This window comes from Sorex araneus, chromosome 4, assembly GCF_027595985.1.
Source record: "Sorex araneus isolate mSorAra2 chromosome 4, mSorAra2.pri, whole genome shotgun sequence".
In the NCBI taxonomy this organism is placed as follows: Eukaryota; Metazoa; Chordata; class Mammalia; order Eulipotyphla; family Soricidae; genus Sorex; species Sorex araneus.
In genome coordinates, this window is record NC_073305.1 from 72,801,051 (window position 1) to 72,825,264 (window position 24,214).

The 24,214-nt window shown below is 52.0% G+C and overlaps 2 protein-coding genes across 4 annotated transcripts in view; one reads left to right on the forward strand and one right to left on the reverse strand.

Moving 5' to 3' along the window:
- Window positions 1-468: 468 nt before the first annotated feature.
- ATPAF2 (ATP synthase mitochondrial F1 complex assembly factor 2) lies at window positions 469-20,449 on the reverse strand. 3 transcript variants are annotated; one of them, XM_055136930.1, is made up of 8 exons: window positions 20,341-20,449; window positions 10,041-10,085; window positions 9,272-9,477; window positions 8,184-8,281; window positions 6,499-6,579; window positions 2,149-2,261; window positions 1,445-1,560; window positions 469-784 (listed from the first exon to the last, which is right to left on the reverse strand). In XM_055136930.1, exons 1-8 carry the CDS (start codon window positions 20,387-20,389, stop codon window positions 647-649), a joined length of 846 nt encoding a protein of 281 aa, XP_054992905.1. In that variant the 5' UTR covers window positions 20,390-20,449; the 3' UTR covers window positions 469-646. The 3 variants fall into 3 exon arrangements, with proteins under 3 accessions (XP_054992905.1, XP_054992904.1, XP_004612885.1); XM_055136929.1 differs by lacking the exon at window positions 20,341-20,449 and adding an exon at window positions 19,055-19,370 and having other exon boundaries at window positions 477-784; XM_004612828.2 differs by lacking the exon at window positions 20,341-20,449 and adding an exon at window positions 19,055-19,370 and having other exon boundaries at window positions 486-784; window positions 9,332-9,477.
- The window catches only part of GID4 (GID complex subunit 4 homolog), a 29,234-nt gene continuing 24,565 nt past the window's right edge, over window positions 19,546-24,214 (forward strand). The window contains exon 1 of the mRNA XM_055136931.1: window positions 19,546-19,983. Coding sequence (XP_054992906.1) covers window positions 19,546-19,983 — 438 coding nt within the window. The remainder of the gene's footprint in view (window positions 19,984-24,214) is intronic.

A 24,214-nucleotide genomic window follows, 5' to 3' on the forward strand; every position in this document is an offset into this window, starting at 1 on the left:
ACCAGCTTCCCTGTCACCAGGTCCCTGGCACCAGAGTCGCCACCAGCCTTACAGACCATGCCACAGCCTTACAGGCCATGCCAGTCGTCGGGGCCAGTAGAATCCCAAGCAGGACACAAGGGTGATAACTGGCCTTTCCCAGACCTACCCTGACCTTTAACCCCAAAACAGTGCCTATTTTTCTACTTTCAAACAGTAGCAACAAATAGAAGAAATAAATGACACTCCAAGGGTTTGCTTTCCAAAGATCATTAGACTGAAAACCAGGAGAAAAAAATCCTTTCAGGTTGAAGGCCACAAGCAAGCCTGTCCCCAGAGTGGGTTTCCGGCCCCTGCAGAGGAGATGGCCTGGCCTTGGTGCGACCAGACAAAGCAACAGGAATGGAACTGAGTGAAGGCACCAGTAACAGAAGGGGTCTGAGAAAAACAGAAATATTTCATGCCAGGGCAGAGAAATATTTATTAAAGTCAGGGCTGAGAACTCATCCTGCACCCCACACCCTCGCCCCCCGCCCTCACCCCCCGCTGCAGGGCAGAGGCATGGCAGACGCCAGTCCCGCCTTCCTGCCTGCGGTGTGAGCCAGGCACCTGGGGATGCAGTGGGGCAGCAGGGAGCCAGGGACCTGCTGGAGGCAAGTCCCCGTTGTCACTCCTGCAGGAGCTTGTGCTTGACCGTTGTGCTTTCGGAGCAGAGGTGGACAAAGAGGGTGCCGGCGGCCGTGCGGGCTCGCAGCTCCTGCAGCTCGTAGTCATGGGCCCACTCCACGTTGCCCCACTTCTGGATCTGAGGGGTCAAGACATGCTGTGATGAGTGCCCAGGCCTGCCATCGCCAGGCACTAGCCCTAGCTAAAGACAACAGGTTTCATTTTTGTCAAGGCGAGCGGATGCGAACCAGGGAAGCAGCTGATGGCCGCCTAGAGGAGACCTGGCACAGGCATCCAGAACAGGCCCTCAGGCTCCACCCGGGAGTCAGCACCACTGGGACTCCTTCCCCACCCCCAAAAAAGTGTTAAGTGTTTTGTTTTTTGGGCCACACCCAGAAATGCTCAAAGCTCACTCCTAGCAGGCTCAGGAGACCATATGAATTCCAGGGAGCAAACCTGGGTCCGTGTGGAAGGCAAATGCCTTAAGATTGAACCCGATCAAAGGGCCCTACCCACTGTACTACCTCTCCGGCCCCTCCTCCCGCACTACATTCTCATTTGATCACTCCACATTCTCTTACTGGCTTACATATGGGTGATAAAGACTAGCTGGAGCGATAGTACAGGTCAGGCCTTCCATGCAGACACCCTGGATGGTCCCCTGAGCTCTACCAGGAGTGATCCCTGCCAGATGTGGGGAAAATGACAAGATCTACTATAACATTTCAGACGAGGCAGCACCCCCACTCAGTGTGAGGGGGAGGTAGGGAAGGGCAGCCCACCTGGCCCTGGCCTTTACCTGATACTCCTCCTCCAGGCGCGACAGTAGCACCGCCTCCTCCACGGTCAGGCGCAGGTCAATCAGGCCCAGGGTCAGCACCAGGGACTTGAGCTGGGTCACTACAAACTCAATCCCTGCAGGGACAAAGCACAAGTCAAGCCCAGGCCCCTTGCGGGCTAGCGCAGGGCCTGTGGGCAGGCCTGTCCTTGGGAGCCCAGGGGAGCCGCGGGCACACAGGCCACCGGTGGCCACTTCTGGGCACACTCCGTCCCCTGGCGGAGCATCTCATCTTCCGGGCTGGGGTGAGCACTGACTGTCCCGTGCAGCAGGCACGGGGAATGTGATTCGCACCTGGTACAGGGGACGCTGCTCCCGAGCCCAGGGAGCCAGGGGTGGGCACCCGTCAGGCCAGCGGGCCTCGACCTCGAGACTTCCCCGAGAGAAAGACAACTTTTTCCTGGTAGTCTGTGCCTCACAATCCCTATCCTACTTACCTCTCTCTAGCAGTGTCTCAACTAGGGGCTCCCTGTCTGTCCTTAGGGGCCCTCAGGCAAAAATTTAAGAATCACAAAGCTTTTTGTTATTTATGTAATAAATAATATGCACAGGAAGAGGCCAGGGGCCCACTGGTAAATGGGGCGGCCACAGGAAGGAAGCGGCTGGAAGAGCGCCAGGTCCCAGTGCCACACCCGGCCCCCGGCCCCAGGGTGCCCCACACCTACCTTGGAGGGCCCACATGTTGTATGATGCCAGGTGGCTGGCGAGCACCTCCCGGGTCCTGGGGGGGATGCTGGGCCCCATTATACTAGTGGAGGAGCCAATCTCCACACTGTACCTGAGAGGAAAAGGCCAAGTGTGACCCTGCTTGGCTGTGCAGCCGGAGAAGCAAAGTCCACCACTGGTCAGCATGTGTGTACCCACGCAGGGCAGCTGACCAAAGGGACCGGTGTGTGGCCTGGGGGCTGTTCTTGGGAACTCTAGAGATACTGCCACTCACTGTGGACAGAGGCTCCTGACCTAATATTCTGTCATCCAAGAAAAACAGTAAAAATCCTAAGTGAAGGCAGGATTAGCAAGTCACACAAAAGGTGTGTGTGTGGAGGGGTGGGGGGCGGTCTACTTAAATGCAGCTGCCTGAAATTCTAATTTGCCTGGATTCTCCACCAAAAACTTAGGCAACCTACTTTTTTTTGGGGGGGCACACCTGGCCACCTTAGGGGGTCTAATGGGTGCTGGAGAGCAAACCCACAGGCAAGTACCGCCTGTGCTGTGTTAATTCTCCAGCCCCACAAGCAACCTACTTTTATAATCTCTTAAAGGCCGGAGCAATAGTACAGCAGGGAGGACATCTGCCTTGCACATGGACCGCCCCAGTTTCCCAGCACCGATATGTTCCCTGAGCACCGCCAGGAGTAATTCCTGAGTGTAGAGCCAGGAGGAACCCCTGAGCCTCACTGGGTGTGACCCCCCCCCAAAAAAAAAAAAAAGAAAATTTCACATCTGAGACCATGATATCTATTTTAAATATCTTTTTCCTGAAGACACTTTGTACCTATCCTCTGTAATACTTTTTCTAGTCAGAGGCATAACTTAAGAATATTTAATTCTTTTATTGATCAGCAATCACTTCTGGCAGTGATTGGGGGACCATATGTGGTGTCAGGGATTGAACCCAGGTTAGTCACATGCAAGACAAGTGCCCTATCTGATGTACTACCTCTCTGGCTCAAGAGTGCTCATATGTGTGTGTATGTATACATACATACATACATACATACATATATATATCTTTATTGAATCACCGTGAGAGCAGTTACAAAGTTTTCGGGTTTAAGTCTCAGTCATACAATGACAAAACACCCGTCCCTTCACCAGTGCACATTTTCCACCACCAACAACCTCAGTATATCCCCCATCCCTCCCCGTCCCCCTACCTGTGTGGCAGATGATTTCCACAATGTTCTCTCTCTAATTTGATTATATTCAATATATTGACACCAGACCCACCATTATTATTTAGGATTTTACCCCAACACTCAGATCTGTCAAAAAGGCAACATTAGACAACTTGTTTTCTGTTGATTATGAATAGCATATGATGTCGCGTGACCGTGGTAGTGGCTACACGATTTTGGAATTCTGAAATTTTAATAATTAAATCTGGAGGGATTTCTGCCAAAAGCCACTGGGTTCCAAGATTTGTTTCTGAGTCTCTGAGATCATGGCCGATAAGCAGCTTGATCAGGAGCGAGAGAGGCTGTTCGTGGGTGGCAACTGGGGTCCCATTGGGGCGGGGGAGTAAGAGCCAGGTCCACCCCCATTACATGAGGCTCTGAGTGTTTCGTCACTGTGGGCCCATACCTGACTGTCCATTGGCCTCTGGAAGATGGCAGACCCCGAGCCACCAGGGGGAACAGGCAGTGGGATGGCACCTTTTCCCACATGGGGTGGCCCTGGCCAGTAAGAGTGCTCCATTTTAAAGAACAATGATAACTACATGAACACAGCTAAAACATAATAATGAAAAAGCAATTTCAATAATTTTCTTTTACATATACTGATTCCCCACCTCCTCACCCCTATCCCATTGGTTTAGGTTTATTTTTTATTTTTATTTTTATTTTTTTTTAGTGCTGCAGATGGAACCCAGGGTCTCATATGTATAAATCAAGCACACTACATCCTTGATCTAGATATATTTCTTTTGGGGGGTGGGCGGGTGGGGGGACATACCCAGCAATGCTCAGGGCTTACTCCTGGCTCTGCATTTAGGAATCACTCCTGGTGGTGCTTAGGGGGACAATATGCAATACCAGGGAGTGAACCCTGGTCAGCTGTGTGCAGGGCATGTGCCCTCCTGGCTGTGCTATCGCTCCAGCTCCATATTCTTGATGAAATTCTTAGTAGTTCAACTTTGCATGTGGTCAACCTAAACCCGGTTTAATCCCTGGCACCATATAGGGGTCCCTCAGCACAGCAAGGGGTAACCCTGAGCACAGACCTAGGAACATATCCTGAGTGCCTCAGGACGTGGCCCGCCCCCCACCCCCACAACACAAAAGATTTTGAATGAAGACATCTTAAACTATAAAAAATTTGAACTTCAATCTATTTAGGATGAGAAATCCCAACTGTCACAAAAAGCTGAAAACTTTATACCATAGCAGAGACCTCTGGTACCTAAATTACTGTTCTACTTCAGTAAGCTCCACAATGACAGAGAGATATCACAGCAAGGAAGAGAACCGGCCTTGCATGTGGCCGACCCAGCTTTAATCCCTCACACCCTTATAAGGTCCCTCGAGTCCTCCAGGAATGATCCCTGAATGCAAAGCCAGATGTATGCCCTGAGCACTGTTGGGTGAGGCTCCAAAACAAACAAAAATAAATACCGCCTAAAATGACACTGTATCCTCATATTCTATCATTATTATATTTGACTTGCTCCTTGGTACACTAGTTATGCCCTTTACTTTAAAATCCTAGGATGGGCTGGAACAATAGTACAGCAGTAGGGCACTTGCCTTGCACACAGCTGACCCAGGTTTGATCCCTGGCACCCCACATGGTGCTCCAAGTACTGCCAGGAGTGATTCCTGAGTCCAGAGTCAGGAGAAACCAGTGAACATCTCTGGGTGTGGCCCCAAAACAAAACAAAACAAAAATACAAAGACACAAAAGAAAGTGCAAGCCCTAGAGGCACAGGTGCAGTCACCAGGTCACCACGGCACCCTCCAGCAAGTGACCTAACCATGTGGGCCTGAAATCAGAGTGTGAGCCCTGGGGGTGTATGCAAATGCCACAGAGGAGCACAGGCCTTGGTGGTCCTACACTCTGATGCAAGAAAACCAGATGGCAGGAGAGCTAAAAATGTGCCAGCACCCCAGCTGGGCACGTCCAGAGATCCTCTTCATACACAACAAAGGGAAGGGAAGAGAAACAAGAACTTAATTAAAACAAAACAAAACGCGCAGGGATGCCTGAATCCTGCAGGCTCTCAGGAAACACACACAGGCGAGCAAGAATGGTGGACAGCACCGCTGTGAAATACGCTCTGCCTTAGGCCACAGCCTGGAGTTGGTCGAGGCTGCACTGTGGAAAGCAGCTCTTCCAAACTCTCCTTGGAATGAAATAAATTTGATTTCATCTTGTCACCACATCAATCGTCTGTTCAGTTTTGCACAAGAGTCTCCCAGATATGGAAAAACATTAGGCATCATCAATTCCTAGGCACCGTCCGCTCCTAGGATGAATGTTCCCTCTGACTGCACAGGCAGCCATGCAGACTTCTCTCCATGTAAGGAAGCACACCCACTCCTTTGCGGTTTGGTAGCCCAGCAATTGTGGCAGTGATAGAGATGGTCGCTGCCAAACTGTGAGTCTTAGTGTCCTGGGCGGGACGGTAGGCACCCCTTCCCTTACTCCTCGTGATTCCCTACCAGGGAGGATGAGGAACCCCACACAGATTAGGAGGCTGAAGCTTAGAGATCAAGTCAGAGATCAAGTCACGAGCCCAGGCTCACAGGCTACGTGGCAGAGCTGGGACTCCATCCCTACATTTTTTGTTCTGGGGTCACAGCCAGCAGTGCTCAGGACTTAATCCTGGAAGGCTCAGAGGACGATATGGGGTGCCAAGGATCAAATCCGGGACAGCCCTGTGCAAGGCACGCACCTTACCCACTATACTATCTCTCCCCTTTTAAAAACATTTTGTCTTGGGCTATACCTCGTGGTACTCACGGCTGACTCCTGGCTCTGCGCACAGGGCTCACTCCCGGTGGGGCTCAGGAGAGCACAAGTGGTGCCAGGTCGGCTACACACAAGGAGTACACCTAACCCTCTATGCCACCTCCCCGGCCCTACCCTGCCGTGCAGAGCACTGAGGGCAAGTGGCTCCGAGTGAGGCAGCTGAAATGACTAGGATAAGCCTTTCAGAGTGCCCTAGCCCTGGCCATGTGGGTGACGCCTGATCCCAAGGGAGTGCTGCTGTCTGCCAAGACTGAGAGGTCAGGTTGTCCAGCAGGGCCCCCTGCGCCCCCCACCTGCCCACCCCCAGGGGTGGTGCCTCTTACCTCTTCTCGGCCCACTCTATGATTGGGTCCCACTCGTTCTTTTGAAGCTCCACTAATGTCTCTGGCTCTTCCACCCTGTAGCTAATTCATTGCAAAAATCACCTTCATTAATGAAAAAGTATAATTCCTCTACTCAGTGACAGACAATGGGAAAGCAGGAAAATTAACAACAAAAAATTTTAAACCCTCCCCCAGGGACCCCAGAGCCACAGCATCTCCTCCTGGGTCCTGAGTCTCCAGGTGTGGCGTGTGACCGGTCGCAGAGTGCCACTTGGGACCAAATACCAATTCCTAGGCTCTGCCCACACCTGCAGCAATCAGAAGCTCTGGGAGTGGGGAGCAGCCAACTACTCTAACAAGCTCTCTAGAGGTGCCTAATGTCAGCCTGAGCTGGAGAACCATGTCCCAAATGTCCCCGGGTCCTTGCCCGAACACAGCACACTGCGGCAAGGCCTGAACCCACGCCCCCCCCACCCTGGATCCACCCACTCTCCGGATGCTGCACTGGAACAACACACCCACCCACCCACCCACTGCTCTGTGGAACGGCTCTGGCCACAGACCAATGCCTGCCCGACCTCAGGAGCCCACAATGTCCTGGCTATAGATGCAGCAGTTGGCACAAACACAAACACCTGATGCCAGGCTGCATGGCAGTTTCTGGTTTTATTGGCGGGAGGGGAGCCACACCCAACAGTGCTCAGGACCTACTCCCGGCTCTGTGGTCAGGGATCCCTCCTGGAGAGGTTCAGGGACCAGATGAGGTGCCGGGGACCAAACCCGGGTGGGCGTAAAGGCAAGCGCCCTCCCCACTGCAGTGCGTTGGTGCAGGGGATGGAGTGAGCCGAGGGAGCTGCAAGGTCTCAGGGCACAGAGCCACATGGTCAGGCTGACGGCAGTCCCGGCCTGACAAGTGGAAGCATCCACACAAGCTGGGAGCAGAGGAACCAACAGGCCCACTGAATGACCTGCACCCCCAACCCCAGGAGCACAGGGATACGCTCTGGCCCTGAACCTGGCCCTGGCATAGTTGGCGAGAAGTCATACCCCTCCTATTTGGGCTGGGGGCCACACCTGGCACTGCTGGGGCCTCCTCCCAGCTCTGTGCACAAGCCTAGTCGTTCCTGGTGGTGGCACAGGGGGGCTCAGAAATGAAGAAACCCCTTGTTACCTGGCTGGACTGAATGAGTTTTCATTCCCTGCCCTCAGATGGTGCCTAATATAAATGCGGCAGGCTTTCTGACAAGCAACTCAAAACTGGCACCAGGGCACCCCGACCAGCATGTACAATGCTGTTGACCCCTTGAGCATTTTCTTCAGCTTCTCTTTGACATCACTGGCCCAGCAGCTTAAGGACGTAGACCCAGGGAAAGACACGCAGAGGGAGCTCTCCTAAGTATCCATATGTGGCCGCCTGTGCCCAGCTGATGCCGACATGGCTGCCTCAATGGGATGGGTAAGCTGTGCCCTCCAGTCCCAGGGCCTGCGCCGACCCCATCACCAGGGCTAGGCTGCAGAGGGATGGACTCCTGTGGGGCCCGGGACGCAGCCTCTGGAGAGCGAGCGAGCCGCTCAGGGCTGATGTCCAGCCGACGGGAGAGAGGCAAAGGGTCTGTCTCTTCCACCCACGACTGCCAAGGAGAATGAGGCAAACAGCCCGAGGGGAAAGCCATGGCGTCACTTACCAGATGGTGTCCGTGTCCAGAAACTTCACGGCCGCCCGGATGAGCTGCTCCTTGCTGCGCTGGGTCGGGTTGTCTAAGGATGTGTTGCACAGCGTGGTCTAGAGCAGAAGCAGAGGCCCCGTCACCGCCCAGCCCACAGTGGCAGGAGTGCCACTGTCACTGCATTGGCTACAGAAAGTTCTGGGCCAGGCCCAGCGCTGTGTGCCACCGCATGAGGGGCTGGGGGGATGGTGATCACAGCCCTGGGGCTTATGAACTGCCCCGAGACCTCACACTCTTCACTACCAGACTCTATTGTACTTCACTGAACCCCCTTTAGAGCAGGTACAATGAAAACCCATTTCAGAGATGTTAAAACCAAAGCCAGAGAAGTGAAAAATCGGGAAATAAGGCACTAAGTATTACTGGAGCTCAGATGTGACAGGAAGATTACCAGTGTAGTACTCAGACAGTAAGGCAGCAAGCCCGCCATGCCTCAGACATTCTCATTTGCCAGGGCGGCTTTCTTCACGGTAGGTCACGGGCACCCCTAGCCCCCGAACTCACCGGCAGCCCCGCAGAAGGCCGCGCAGATGTGGGGTCTATGGAGTTCGAGCACAGAAGTCCGGGTGGCAGCACTCAGCCCCATGAGGGCCACGCCACAGGCCCGGAGGCCACCACTGCGGGAGGCTGGGAAGGTGGCCAGACGCCTGGGCCACCTTCTAGAAGCTGCAGATGAAGCAGGGCTGGTTCCCCACCCGCCCGCTGGCCTGTGCACCCACTCTGCCCCCTGCCAGGGTGGCTGCTCTGGTGACTCGGGGCAGATGTGGCCCTGCCCTGTGCTTACAGGGAGACAGACAATCACAAACTGAGTTAAGTGCTGATGAGATAAATGAACTGCTGCCTAACCGAAACCCAACTTCCCCTGATCCAGGAAGGTGACATCTGTGCGAAGAGCTGAGGAGCAGCTGGCCACCGGCAGGGCGCTTCTGAGCAAGGGGGACACAGGACACTGAGCAGGCAGGGTGTGGGAGCATGTGCACATTCACCAAAGGAGCCAAGACTGCCGCACCCCAAGGCCTCTGGCACTGGGAAAGGAGTCCCCACACCTGCTCGGTGGCCCCGGAGGCCAGCCTGGGCTTGAGGGTGGTGGCGAGACAGAGCGTTACCAGGTGCATGGTGTAGAACTTGATGGTGTCCTGTTGGGCATCCCATTCAGTGGCTACTGCAATGGCCAGAGCCTCACTGGGGACGGTAAAGAGCTTGGCTTGGGGAGTTTTCAGCTTCCTGTGATCCAGGTTTATCTCAAAGCCACCTTGAAAGATCAAATGAAAACTCTCTGAGGGACTGTTAGTGGAATCAAGTGCCCATTCCTATATTTAGCTACTTGACCTGGTGCAGACAAAGACAACTCGGAGGCCCTTCATGGAGGGTTCTAGAAACAGGCGACCAAAGGATGAAGGGTAATCTCACTGCTGATCCGCTCACAGTGATGGAAGGACGGAGGAAAGAAAGAATGAAAGAGAGAGGAGGGGGGAGGGAGGGAAAAAGGGAAAAAGGAAGGTCGATAGCACAGTGGGTAGAGCACTCGCCTTTCACTCGGGCAACTAGGGTTCAATTCCTGACATCCCATGAAGTCCCCCAAGCACCACCCCAGGAGTGATTTCTGAGTGCAGAATAAGCCCTGAGCACTGCCAGGTGTGCCCCCAAAACAAAAAAACAAAAAACAAAAGAGAGAGATGGAGAGCAATCCAGAGAGAACGAGTGTGCGAGTGAGCAAGCGAAAGTATGTGAGAGAGAGCGAGAGAGCGAGCGAGAGAGAGAGAGAGAGAGAGAGAGAGAGAGAGAGAGAAAGCAGTTAAAATTTCAGACACTTACCTTCACCCTGGGTGATGCTGACATTCTGATAAAACCTCTTCTTTTCTGTGTAAAAAATTTTTCAAAAAGGCAGCTTAAAATAAAGACAGTTCAAGAAACAAACAGACCCGCTTGTAGCACTGCTACTAATGCTGATTGATAGGCTTGATTTCCATATCACCATTCAAGGTCTGCCCTCGTCTGAGTGGCGTAGTCTGACTCAAGCGGGCGGGGAAGGCCATGTGCTCCCTAGGGAGGAGGGCGGGGGAGGCCATCGGCCAAACTGCCACCAGAAGCACATGGGCCTAATCTCTGGGCATCCCCAAGCTGCAGACTGCCTCTCCAACAGCCTTCCCCTGCCTCTTCACCTCATCCCGAGGGTCCTCCCGGCACCCCCATTGACATTATGCTGCCCCTGTGCCAGAGGGACGGGCCCAAGTCTGAAGATGGAGTCTGAATGAGACAGGCCAGACCATCCTGGGCAACTCTGATGCTTCGGAGAAAGGAGGGGAGAACCAGCGTGAGCATGTGTGTATGAGCATGCATGTGTGACCGCATGTGTACGCATGCATATGAGCATGTAATCATGCATGTGTGAGCATGTGTGGCACACAGGCAGTAAGGAGAGATCCCAGGAGCATTTCCATCCCTTCTACCTAATTAATTAGTCTAATTAACTCACTTGCCTGTGTGCTCAACGGGAACTCCAAACATTTCCTTTAAAATGGGGGGGACGGGAGAAGGGAATAGATCTACTGATTTCTTCAGAAAATAACTTGAGTCAATCTTAGCTAAGAGGACAGAGAGATAGTATAGAAGGTGGGGTTCTTGCCTTGCTGGCAGCTGACCCTGATTCGAAGAACAGCACGCCATATGGTCCCTGAGCACCGTCAGGAGTGACCCCTGAGCCAGGAGGAGGCCTGAACACAGCTGGAACCCTCATTCATTGCTGGTGGGAATATTGAGTAGCTCAAGTTTTTCTGAAAACAATATAGACACTAGTCAAAAAATTAGGTATTGAGCTGCCATCTGATCTGGCAATTCCACTTTTTGGCATCCATCTCAAGTGGCAAAAAAATAACAAACTCTATTCCGAAGATCTCCCGCACTCCTATGATCACTGCAGCGCCATTCACGGTAGCCAGAACCTGGAAAAAACTGCAGCGTCCAAGACCAGATGTCTGGCTCAAGAAACTGCAGGCGGACACACACTGGAATGCTACTCAGCCTTAAGAAAAGATGTGATTGTGACATTTGCTGTGATGGAGGGAAGTGGACACTCTGGTGTTGAAAAAATTTTTTAATTAAAAAATAAGGCAAATAGGTCAAATTTTTTTAGCTGTAAACTGTAGCCTATCCTTTTGGGGTCACACCTGGTGGTGGTCCAGTCTTACTCCTGGCTCCCCGGTCTGCACTCAGGACTCACCCCGCGCACTGCTGGGGAGACCAATACAGAGATTGGACCCAGTTGGTATCATGCGAGGCAAACACCCGACTCACTGTACCCTTTCTGGCCCCACCTTCTAATCTCTCTTTTTTTCCTTTTAAAGGCCACCAAACTTAAATCAGAATTTTATGAAATCACGGGCACTCGCCGTGCATGTGACCAATAACCCAGGCTCAGTTCCTGGGGTCCTAAGTCCTGCCAGGAGTGATCCCCAAGCAGGTCAGGAGCAAGCCCTGAGAACTGCCAAGAGTGGGCCAACGCCCCCCCCCCCCCCCGCCCCAAGGATCAAGGTCATGATCAGGGTCCGAGATGATCAGCACAATGAGAGGTCTCCCCGGTGACCACCACTAGCAGCAACCCCTGAACATCACTGGGTGTGGCCCCCAAACAAAAAATTAAACCAATTGGGCTATGAAAATTAGGGTAACTTGGGGCTGGAGCAATAGCACAGCGAATAGGGAGTTTGCCTTGCATGTAGCCAACCCAGGTTCAATTCCCAACATCCCATATGGTCCCCTGAGCACTGCCAGGAGTAATTCCTGAGTGCAGAGCCAGGAGTAACCCCTGTGCATCACCAGGTGTGGCCCAAAAAGCAAAAAAAAATAGGGTAACTTGATGTGTAGGGAATGAACCAGGATGTAAGAGAGCTGTAATAAGCCACCTGGTCTTATTCTAACTACTGGAGCTTTATGTTTTTCATGTACCCTGTTTTGTAAATCATTTGCTCTTGTCAGGGCACAGATGGCCTGTGCTTAGACTTTTATGGTTACCTTTAGTTCAGTATTTTTACTTAGTAAACTGTTTACCATAAAAAATAACTGTGTATCTACTCTGTTTTAGCTTTGTAGAATAAAAACATTTGAGGGGCTGGGGACAGTACAGAGGGAAGGCTGCTGTTTGCAGGCAGCCAACCTGGGTTCCATCTCTAGCACAGAGCCAAGGACATCTGAAAACTCCCTGTCCTCCAGCTGGAGCACTGGAGCACTTGCTTTGCTTCCTGCTTTGCGTGCAGGAGGCCAGAGTTTGACTCCCTGGCTCCATGGTCCAAGCACCAAAACAAACAAAAATCCCCGTCTTTAAAATCCTGTGGAAAGCCCAAGGAAATGAACCCAAAGCCCCAGGCATCCAGGAAGAGATGTGGGGCAGAAACTCACATAAAAGAGCAGAACCTGCCAGAGCTGCCCAAACAACAGGATGCCCAAAGATGTTGGTGCGAATGAGCCCCACTCCAGAAAGGGTGGGCAGTACGACAGAGGCTTCAAGCAAGCCCTGCCCTGCCAGAGGGCGAGGGGAAATAGAATCAGCTGGGCCAGAGCGACAGCACAGCGGGCAGGGTGTTTGCTCAATCCCTGGTATCCCATAGGGTCCCCCAAGCACAGCCAGGAGTAACCCCTGAGCATCGTCGGGTATGACCTCACAACAAAAATGAAACAACAAAAAAGGGACCATGTTTGAAGTTCTGCCTCTTGACAATTCGAGAGTGACAGTGATCTGCACAGGAAGCACCAAACCAGGGCGGCTTCCACAAGGCGGATAAAATCAGCCTTTCAAGCCAGAGGGCAAGCACTCCATCCCGGAGTCCCCCAACCTCGACTTGGGACGTGTGACTTCTTCCCATTACTCTATGCTGCAGCCACGCCAGGGACTCCTGCACCCCAACTTAAGATGCATCGCCTCTTGCTTCTACTTTGTGGGCTTTTCCCTTCTCTCACATTTCCTTTAAAACAAAACAAAACAACCCACTTGGCTCCATTGTCCCCTCCTGAAATTTCTCTCTGATAGAAGAGACAATAAGCCCAAGAATCTGATGGAGTTTGGGGCTTTATTTTCTTTATTGGGGGTGGGGTTGAGGCCACACCTGGCAGTGTTCAGGGTCACTCGTGGTGGTGCTTATTGTGATGCTGGGGCAGGCTCCATTAAAGGCAAGGCCCTGAGCCTGAACTCCGTCCGTCCTGAGTTAAGGACTTCAATGTCCAAATAGCTGAGTGCAGGCTTTTATGAGCCCCAGGCTCTGTAGGCCAGCCATGGTGGGCCGGGCAGGAGGGCAGGGTCAGTCCCCTGCGGCATGTCCTTGCTCTGGGAACTCCCACAACACCACCGCTTCAGTGGCATCCATGCTTCCTAGCATTAAACACTGTTTCTTCACCTGGGCCCTTGGCCGCTTTAGGGCACATAAGACAAATGATGAGGCCACTAGGGGTCCGGTGAAATGCTCATTGCCAGTGAACACAGGGCTAGCTGAGTACCACAGAACCCCACCTTTAAAGATGAAAGAAAATAGCCTAGTCCTGTATGGTCACATGGAACTCTGGTCTATTTTCAGAATGAATCATTCCCTTCATAAAACATCTTTCTGTGGCAAAACCACATTCACTGCCGCTTTTTAAGTGATTGAATCACTGTCAGATAGAGCATTACAAAATTGTTCATGATTGCGCTTCAGTTAATGTTCCAACATCCATCCCTCCACCACCATAAGTACCAGTGTCCCCAGTTTCCCTCCTGCCCTTCAAACCACGCCCTCCCCCCTCAAACAGCCTGCCTCTATGGAAGGCACCTCTTTTCTCTCTCTCTCTCTCTCTTTCTTTCTCTCTCTCTCTCTCTCTCTCTCCCCCCCTCATTTTAGGTATTATGGTTTATGATACAGATATTGGAAGGTCATCATCTATATTCCCTTAGCTGCTTTCAAATCTCAACTCTGTCCAGGGTGATCATTTCCAACTACTATTGTTATAATGGGCCCTCCTCTTATCCTAACTACCCTCCATCCCCACACCGTTGACCAGCCATTGACCAGTCCTCCTGGCCCATTTTCTCTGGCCTTGGATATTATTTTCACACTTTTTATTTGTTTTTTTTATATCCCACAAGTGAATACAGTCATTCTATATCTGTCCCTTTCTTTCTGACTGATTTCACTCAGCACGTTCACTGCCTTTTAAGAGGCAATATTGTGAGTTATGTGAAGGAAAAGAAACTTGTATGTGGAAAAGTTGTTTTTCTTTTTAAACTGTCCACAAAAGTTATTAAAAATCTGGTAATGTGCATAGAGCTAAATTGGAAATTAATTAGTGTCCATTTGAACACTATTCCCTCTGAGGGTGCTTCAGTCCATATAAAGAAATAGACTGTTCTCTGTGTAACTTCCTCTACACTCCTCCGCCTGCCCCTCTCTATGAAAGGTAAGTGATCTTTACACCAGCCTCAATTCTCGGTTGGCTTTTGCTTTCAAAGCCTCAAAGGCCTAAAACTACAACTCCCACAATGCACTAAGAACAGAAGCGCCTTCTCAGAGCAGTCCTGCACCTTTACCTTTTTAAACAGCGCCATCTGGTGGACCTTAAACTTCAGAACTGAAAATCTGACCCGGCCACTGACCTTTTCATATCTTTACGTTGGTTCTGAGTGATAGTACTTTTGCCTTGCATGCCAAGGAAAAGGATTCCGTGTGCACAGAGCCAGGAGTAATCTCTGAGTGTGGTCCCAAACCAGAACAACAAAATAATAGGTCTTGAAGCCACATCTATGAAGTATTCCTAACAACTCAATAATAAAAAGCCAAAAAAATTATATTTGTAAGTGTACACTCTTCAATAAGCACATATAAAGATATAAAGATGCTGACATCATTCATAATAAGGGAAATCAGGGAAATTTAATAAAAATCAGGAGATTCCATCTTACACCCACTAAGATGGCTATAATAAAAAATATATATAATAAAAAGTGTTGGCAAGGATGTGGTGGAATTCACACCAGTGGTCGAGCCACCTGGAAGAGCTGCACAATTCTACTCCTAGATATTTATCTATGTAACTTAGAATAGTCAGATGGAAACAGCCCAAATCTTCACCAGAATCACTGGATCACTGTCATCCCATTGTTTGTCGATTTACTCGATTAGGCACCAGTAACGTCTCTATTCCTCCCAGCCCCGAGATTTTAGCAGCCTCTCCTCACTCGTCTTTCCCAACAATCGGAGGCTCTTTCAGGGTCAGAGGAATGAGACCTATTGTTACTGTTTTTGGCATATCGAATACGCCACGGGTAGCTTGCCAGGCTCTGCCCATGTGGGTGGGACACTCTCAGTAGTTTGCTGGGCTCTCCGAGAGGCATATATATATTCACCAAAATACTAATGAATAAATAAGATGTGACATTGACAATGTGTCTTTGAGCAACAATAAATACATACAACGAGCTACTGAGTAACAGCACTGTAGCACTGTAGTCCCGTTATTCATCGATTTGCTTGAGTGGGCACCAATAACTTCTCTATTGTAAGACTTGTTACTGTTTTTGGCATATCAAATACTCCAGGGGTAGCTTGAAGTCTCTGCCATGCGGGCAGGATACTCCCGGTAGCCTGCCAGGCTCTCCGAGAGGGACGAGGAATCGAACCCCAGTCAGCCAAGTGCAAGGCAAATGCCCTACCTGCTGTGCTATTGCTCCAGTCCACTGAGTTACAATTTTTTTTTAAGAACTACTGGGGCCAGAGAGAGAATCAGAGGTCTGATGCTGGTCTTACACACAGACAAGCCCAGGTCAATTCCCTGCAGAGAATATGGTCCCCTGAGCACTACAAGGCCCTAGTGCCTCTAGGCCAGGAGTAGCCCCTGAGCACCACCAGGATTGGACCACCCCTCCTCCACCTCTCTTCCAAAAATGCAATATTATAAAAGCTACAACTATAAATCTTGAAAACGTGCTAAGTGGAGAAAAAAAGTCACAAAGTTCAAATTTCCTTTTTCCTAAGTGTTCAAAATAAGATAATCTAGATAGTACAGAGGGTAGGGCATTTGCCTAACACGCGGCCACCCCGGGTTCGATTCCTCCCTCCCTCTCAGAGAGCCTGGCAAGCTATGGAGAGTATCCCGCCCACACGGCAGAGCCTGGCAAGCTACCCGTGGTGTATTCAATATGCCAAAAACAGTAACAACAAGTCTCGCAATGGAGACGTTACTGGTGCCCGCTCCAGCAAATCGATGAGCAACAGGATGACAGTGACAGAGACAGAGACGTATCACAAAATGACTCTGCCTACATCAGAAAGGAATGGGAGGAAGTTAAGGAAAGGTTTACAATTGTGATGATGGTTGCCAAACTGAATATACTAAAACCCACTGGGCTTTTTATAGTTGGTTTTTTTAATGTTTTTTGTTTGTGAAACCACATGGTGGTGCTCAGGGCTTACTCCTGGCTTTGCACTCAGAGATCTCTCCTGGTGGTGCTTGGGGACCATATGTGGTGCCAGGGATCAAACCTGGGTTGGCTATGTGCAAGGCAAGTGCCCTACCCACTTACTCTGTCTCTCACCTCTATAATATTTTCTATTATAGATTCCTATTTCCAAAATGGAAACTTAAATAAATTCTAATCTTGGAATCAGAGAGACAATACAGTGGGCAGGGCACTTGCCAGAGCAGCCAACCTGGTTGATTCTCAGCGTTCCAAATGGTGCCCAAGCACGCCAGGAGTGATTCCTGAGTGCAGGGTCACGAGTTACCCTTGAGCACCGCTGGGTGTGGTCCAAACACAAACACAAAAATAAAAACAAATAAATTCTACTCAAACAGATTCAGAACATGAGTTTAAGCAAGTACAAGACATGCAGTTTTTACCAACATTCCTTATATTTTTAAATAAAGAACTAAAAATGTTTCTTATTAAATTTTTTTAAAAAACACTGGATTGTACACTTTAAATTATTCTGAGACGGGGGTCACACAGAGCGATGCTCAGGGCTTACTCCTAGCTCTGTGCTCAGAGATCACTCCTAATGGTGCTTAGGGAACATATGTAGTGACAGGGATTGAACCTGGGTGTGCCACGTGCAAGTTAACTATTTTACCCACACCATCTCTCTGGCCCCCAAAATTAGTGAATTTTCAGTGAAGTATATATCAATAAAGCAGCTTAAAGTTATTGAGGCTAAATGGACAACATGTAAATAAATCAGCCTGGCTGTGTGCCAATAAAACTTTATTTATAAAAACCAGTGGCAGGCTGGATTTCTTATCTATAAATTCTCCCTCAATCCACCATAACCAGTCATTGAGCAAGACAGGGGAAAATGACTCTAAGAGGTGAGATGAATTGCCCAAGTGACATACAAGTTATATAAGGAGAAGTCAAGGCCTCCAGCCTGACTTTGCTCTTTTTTTGTTTGGGGTGGGGAGCAGGCCCAGTGATGCTCAGAGGATTGAACCTGGGCCGGCCGCATGCAAGGCCAGTGTCCTCCCCTCTATAGGATGGCTCCAACCCCCAGCCTGGCTTTCTTACACTTAGGCACATGCTGTCTCCAACACTGGCCCCTGCAGGCCACTGCTGCAGACCTGGCCCACACAGCCTCCCTAGGTCCTGCGACTCCTTCCTAAACCTTCTTCTCCGTCTGCCAGCCTTTAACGGTCTCAACTTGGCTAAGGGGCCAAGTTCAGCTGGCGGCCAACCTAAGGCTTCATCAAGGTCCCACTTGGGTTTAATCTTCTGCAGTGCCGGGGCTCCTCACTGACGCATGGTGAGCACACGCTGCTCCTTACCTCAGTGCCTGAATCGAGACCTTACAACCTCCTGCCCTTGACAGAGTGGCACCCAGGCAGGCGCTTTGGTTGTGTCAAAAACATTGAGCCTCCCGGCCCTCAGCACAGGAAAAAGAACTGGACGGAAGGAGTGTCCCTCCTCTTCACTCCTGCGCCTCGAGTGGGGAGTCGGCCAGAGCGCTGGAACCACGCAGGGGTTCCATGCCGCCAAAACAAAACTCTTTCCCCAGAAGCAAAGGGTCACTACCTTTCTCGGAGTCTGAGCACAGTCAGGAGGAGGCACCAGGTGGCCGCACCTTGGCAGAGGTGGCAGGGTTGGCACTAAGGCTTTTAAAAGCAGGGTCAGGCAGGAGACACTGGGGGCTGGGACGAAGCTGAGTGCCAAAGCGCTCCAGCCTGCTCAGGGCGTGGGTTAAGATACTGCCTGGGGGGTGGGGGGGCGGCTGGAGCGATAGCACAGCGGGTAGGGCATTTGCCTTGAACGCGGCCAACCCGGGTTCGAATCCCAGCATCCCACATGGTCCCCTGAGCACCGCAAGGAGTAATTCCTGAGTGCAGAGCCAGGAGTGACCCAAAAAGAAAAAAAAAAAAGATACTGCCCTTTGTCTCCACACCCCTGTCAGGAGACCTCGGAGCAGTCCTCATCCAGAACCCCCATTCCTTGGAAAGTAAGCCTGCCAACTGCTCTCATTATTGAGGACAGGCCATACAGCTCGGAGCAAGCTTCGTGCAGCGCCCGAGGCCGAGGATAAAGGTGACCTTGCTGTGGCGGACCCCTGTTCAAGTCCTACACAAGACCCCAGACCTGCGCCGCAGCTGGTCCTCCCAGCACAGAGCCTTGGAGTGCTCTCCGCCCCAGCACGGCTGAGCGGCCCACCAGCCCTCGCCCCCAAGGAAAAAGGAACACGTGTCCACTGCCAGAGGCCCGCGGTGGTCTCTAGTCCGGTCTGGGCTTCCGTCCAGATCCCGCGGCGACCTCCCTGACCCGCATGGCCCCAAGCCCCCTCTGCACGGCTGGGCCCCCTGGGCCGTTGCCTGGCTTCCCTCACCTGCCGGGGGCGCGTAGGTCCGGGCCGGGCCCCAGACGCTCGGCTCCGGCCGCACGCCGGCGGGAGGGCCGCCCCGGGGACGTCGCAGAAGACGGCGTCCCCCGTCCCGCAGTTTGAGGCAGTTCCTCCACATGGCAACCACACGCCGGCAGGACGGGCGGCGTGAAACCTGACGGCGAGCTGCACCCGGCCGCGGGCTCCCGGCCGCAGCTCCGGCGGCACCGACAGCTCTCCGCGCCTCACCGGGGCACCGGGGCACTCCTGGGCGCCGCCATCTTTCGCACGGCACCGGCGGCGCGCGCAAACCCCCTGTCAATCAGCCCCGCCCACGTCCCTCGCCCCGCCCCGCCGCGCTGCGCCGCCCGGAGACTACAAGTCCCAGAGGCCTTGCGCGCACCCGCCACGTGTTTTCTCCGCCCGCCAATGGGGGAAAGCGCCGCGTGAGCCGGCTCCCGCCCCACCCGGCGCCGCCGAGCCAATCGGAAGGGGTGATGTGTGTGCGAGGGCAAGTGGGGAGGGGGACTCGGCACAGGACAGGGAGGCCTTGCTCGCAGGTCCTGGGGTCCCAGCGGCGGCCCGAGCGCTCGGTCCGCAGGCGGCGGGCGGGTGCTCCCCCCTCCCGCCCCCACCCCGCGCGTGCGCGCCCCGGCCCCTCCCTCCCGGCCACCCTCCTCTGCTCCCGCGCGGCGGCGGCGGTTCCTCTCCCCCTCCCCCCAGCCCTGGCTCCGGGGGACCCCGCGATGCCGGTCCGCACCGAGTGTCCCCCGCCGGCCGGTGCGTCGGCCGCCTCGGCGGCCTCGCTCATCCCGCCGCCTCCCATCAACACCCAGCAGCCCGGCGTGGCCACCAGCCTGCTCTACAGCGGCTCCAAGTTCCGCGGCCACCAGAAGAGCAAGGGGAACTCGTACGACGTAGAGGTGGTGCTGCAGGTGAGCGCCGGCCGCCGGGCCCGAGGGCCTCCTCGCGGCACTCGGACTGTGCCCGCCTCTCCGCTCCTCGAGCCCGCACCGGCGGCCCGGGCCCTCGCTCCGGGCCTCCCTCACCCGGCGCTGCACTCGACCTGCCCCGCTGCCGGCTCTCACTCTCCGAGCCGGGCCCGGGACCTTGAGCACCCCCTCCGCGGAGCCCCCCACGCCCTGACCCCCGCTGGCCCGCTGCACACCCGGCTCCTCCTGCCCCGGCCCGCAGCCCCTCGCGGACCCCGCAGAACTCTCCGCTGTTTTCTCCTGGCACAGCCCCTCCCCGTGGCGGGACCCGTGTGAAATTCTCCCAGACCCGAGACCTGCCTCCTCCGTCCTGGGGGTTTCCGCCTCCGAGCGCTCCGTCGCCCCACATAGAGCCGGGACACCCTCCCGCGCTAGCCTAGGAGCCGAAACGCTCAACCGATTCCGGTCCCCAGGGCCCCTCCTGCAGATCCGGCCGGCACGTCCCGGGTGCTGCTGGACTGGCGCCTCTCGGAGTTGGGCTCTGCCCGCTGGGGGCGCCTAGTGCCCGGATCGCTTTCAGGCCAAGCTCCCAGTGCTCTCTGCCTGCCCTTGTCCCCTGCCTCCCGCCCCTCACTTAGCATCCCCCTGCCCTGGGCACTCCCCAGACCTCCCCACTCATACCTTCATCTTCTGCCTTCCCAGCTCCAACGAACCTCCTTTGCGTCCTTAACTTTTATCCGCACGGTCAGAGCTGCCTGGACTGGGAAATGTGATTTCCCCCACGGATATTCCCTTCCCATGTCCATCCGCCTCCCCCATGTGACCCGGGTTTCCCAGCACAGTGCCCCCTGTCCAGCAGCTTCACCACCCTGGGCACTAGCTGTACCCTCTCATGCACATGGTGGCCCACCAGACTCTTTCCCCTGGGACAAGGGCAAGTGCTGCTGGCTTTTTTCCCCACCTTTCCCTTGGAAATGGTTCTTCCTTTCTAGCAGCTCTGGGCTGCCCCAGGACCACTTCCACCTTCCTTCACACGCTTGTCCCTGGCCTGACAACCCACACCCAGACTATTCCTAAAACACCCTCCACACAGTGTCCCCGTGAAAGGCCACGGCGGTCCCCACACCACTGCCTTGGTGTTCCGTGTGAGAGTGAACATATTTGATCTTGTTTATGTTCACCCGTTGCCCTTTAAATTTTTCAAAAATCTTGAACAATCTTCCTTCAAACAAGTAGATCTCCCAACCAAACATAATGCGGGAGCATTTTATTTTTCTACTAAATATAGAGTGTTGTTTTTTTTTTTTTTACTATTTTGCTGGACTCTATAATTTTCTCTTGATTGGCAAAACTACATCTTCAAAATCCAGAAGCTTACGTCGATGTTATTGTCATTGAGAAATCATTGTGACTGAGGTAGTTCAGTCTTTTGTATCAGACACCTCATGTGGTGATCTCCCCTTTTCTGCTTCAAATACGAACAATTGCAGGCCCCCCCTTGTCCCGAGATAACCAGCAGATACTGAAAGTGGGGTCCCTGTTGGGTCACGGTGTTGAACTTGTGCCCCATGTTTAATTTGACGGTGGGTAATGTGGTCGGAGACCCCTGGCAGGGAAGGGCCATGTCCAAGGAAGGTGGTTGGTGACTCCGCTGCTCCTCGCTAGTCAAGAGTGTGTTTCTGACCCTGCCAGGTGCAGTGCACGGCTGGCCAGTGACTGAGTTTCTGCACAGCAGCTAGGCCTCCAGGGAGCCCCGAGCAGAAACCTGGTTGATGGCTGGGAGCCACTTTGAGTGGGATGACGCTGTGTGGGGGTGGTGGGGATGCCGGAGAACACTGTTCTTCATCTGCACCAGGGAGTGCTTGTCGAGCACTGAGACGACTCGGGGCAAGTGAATTACTCTGTCATCTGGTTTTTCCAGCCAGTACTAGTTTATTACATTCAGGCTACTTAGAATACAGCAGGGTTTTTTTGCTTGTTTGTTTGTTTGTTTGTTTTGGGTCACACCTGGTGATGCTCAGGGGTTACTCTTGGCTCTGCACTCAGGAATTACTCTTGGCGGTGCTCAGAGCACTGACTATATGAAATGCTGGGGATCGAACCCAGGTCAGCCGCATGCAAGGCAGACATGCCACCTGCTGTACTATTGCTCCGGCCTCTGAATAATACAGCTGCTTTTATAACTCATATTTCCTTTTTCTATCTAACAGCATTATGGAAATATAATTCCTTCATAAAACAATGCAGCCACTTTCAGTGTTCAGTACAGGAGTTCGTATTCACGGGGTTGTGTAACTATCACTGTACCCACAGTTGGGAGTGTTTTCTTTGGGGGAGTGTGGTCTGGTGCTGTAGGGATCAACCCAGGGCCTCACACAGGCAGAGCAAGCACTCTGCCCTCACTGGATGTTGGGGTTATTCTCATTCCCGTATTTGTCACCTACCTCCAACCTAGGTAGCCACTTGTTTCTTTTCTAGGATTTGCTTATTTTAAACATTTCAGATCAATAAGAATCAGATCCTATGTGACCCTTTCTATCTTATTTCTTTCACTGAACATCATGGTGTCCAGGTTCATACTATACACGTATCAGCTCTTTATTCCTTATGCATCGTCATTCACTCTGTGGCTATACCATATTGTGTTTGTCCATTGGAGTTGGTAGATATTTGGGTTGTTACCACTATTATAATACTGCTCAGGGGGCTGGAGAGATAGCACAGCGGGTAGGGCGTTTGCCTTGCACGCGGCCGACCCGGGTTCAAATCCCAGCATCCCATATGGTCCCTTGAGCATGGCCAGGGGTAATTCCTGAGTGCAGAGCCAGGAGTAACCCCTGTGCATCGCCAGGTGTGACCCAAAAAGAAAATAAATAAATAAATAAATAATACTGCTCAGAACATTCATGTACCAGCTTTTTTTTTCCCTTTTGGGGTCACACCCGGCATTGCAAGGGATTACTCCCTGGCTCATGTACTCAGGAATTACTCCTGGCAGTGCTCAGGGGACCATATGGGATGCTGGGAATCGAACCCGGGTTAGCCAAGTGCAAGGCAAACACTCTCCCCACTGTGCTATCGCTCTAGCCCCCATTTTGTGTGGACATGTGACTTTATTTCTCTGGGTAAATTCCTAGCAATAGAATTTCTGGATCACATGGTAACTTCAAGTTTCACAGCTAAGAAACTCCTAGGTTGATTTTTCAAGTGATCACATAATTTTACTACTCTACCAGCAATGTATAAAAGTGTAAGTTTCCCCGCATCCTTGTCAGCACTTGCTATTGTCCCTCTTTTGCTTTTAGCCTCCTTTAATGACTATGAAATGGGTTTTCATTATGGTTTTAATTTGAATATCTAAAATACTTAATGTGTATTCTCTCTCTCTCTCTCTTTCTCTCTCTCTCTCTCCCTCTCTCTCTCTCTCTCTCTCTCTCTCTCTCTCTCTGTGTTTTAAATGCCATTTTTGGTTTGTTTTTTTAGATATTTGAGACACTGACTGGGTCTTGTTACTGTGACTATTTCTTCTCTGCCGTTCAGGAAGCCAAGCATAAAGGAAAAGCCAGGGTTACCATGAAAGAAATATTTAAAAGAGCAGCTATTGGACATAGCTATGCCGTGAGACCTTCTTGCTAAACATTTACCTTCTTCTCTTTCTCTTTGAGCTGCTGGCCTATTGTTTGGTTCGAGCCTTTGCATTGTGGCATATTTGGGTTCACAAGCCAACATCAAGATCAGCTTGAGCAAAATGGGAGCGACACATGGCTGAATGAATGGTGGCCATGCTGAAATTCTGATTCTCAAGCATGCGATAATCCATGCAAGATGTTAGCCAATTTACAGTTCAATTTTTAATCTTATTAGCAAGTGTCCTTGTCACCTGATACCCTTTCTAGCAGCTGTGAAACCCCAAACTATTGAATTTAGTGGGAATTGCATATATGAAATTTAAGGTCTCAGGATAGAGCAGTGTGTCCTTTAAATAAAAGTTCTTTGCCGAACCATGTTCATGTGGATCAGCTGCAGTAGATATCCAAGGCCACGGCCATAGTGTGGCTATTAAAACTGCCTTGGTAGTCTGCCCGTGGAATATTTTTGTCACCAGCACCACCCTGAACTGGGGGCACTTTCGCTTCATTGGAGCCCGTTTGCTTTGCTGCTGACCTCATCTGGCTGACTGACTTCATTGCAGTTTTTGCACTTTGCTTTAGTATTTGATTTATGGTGTCATTGG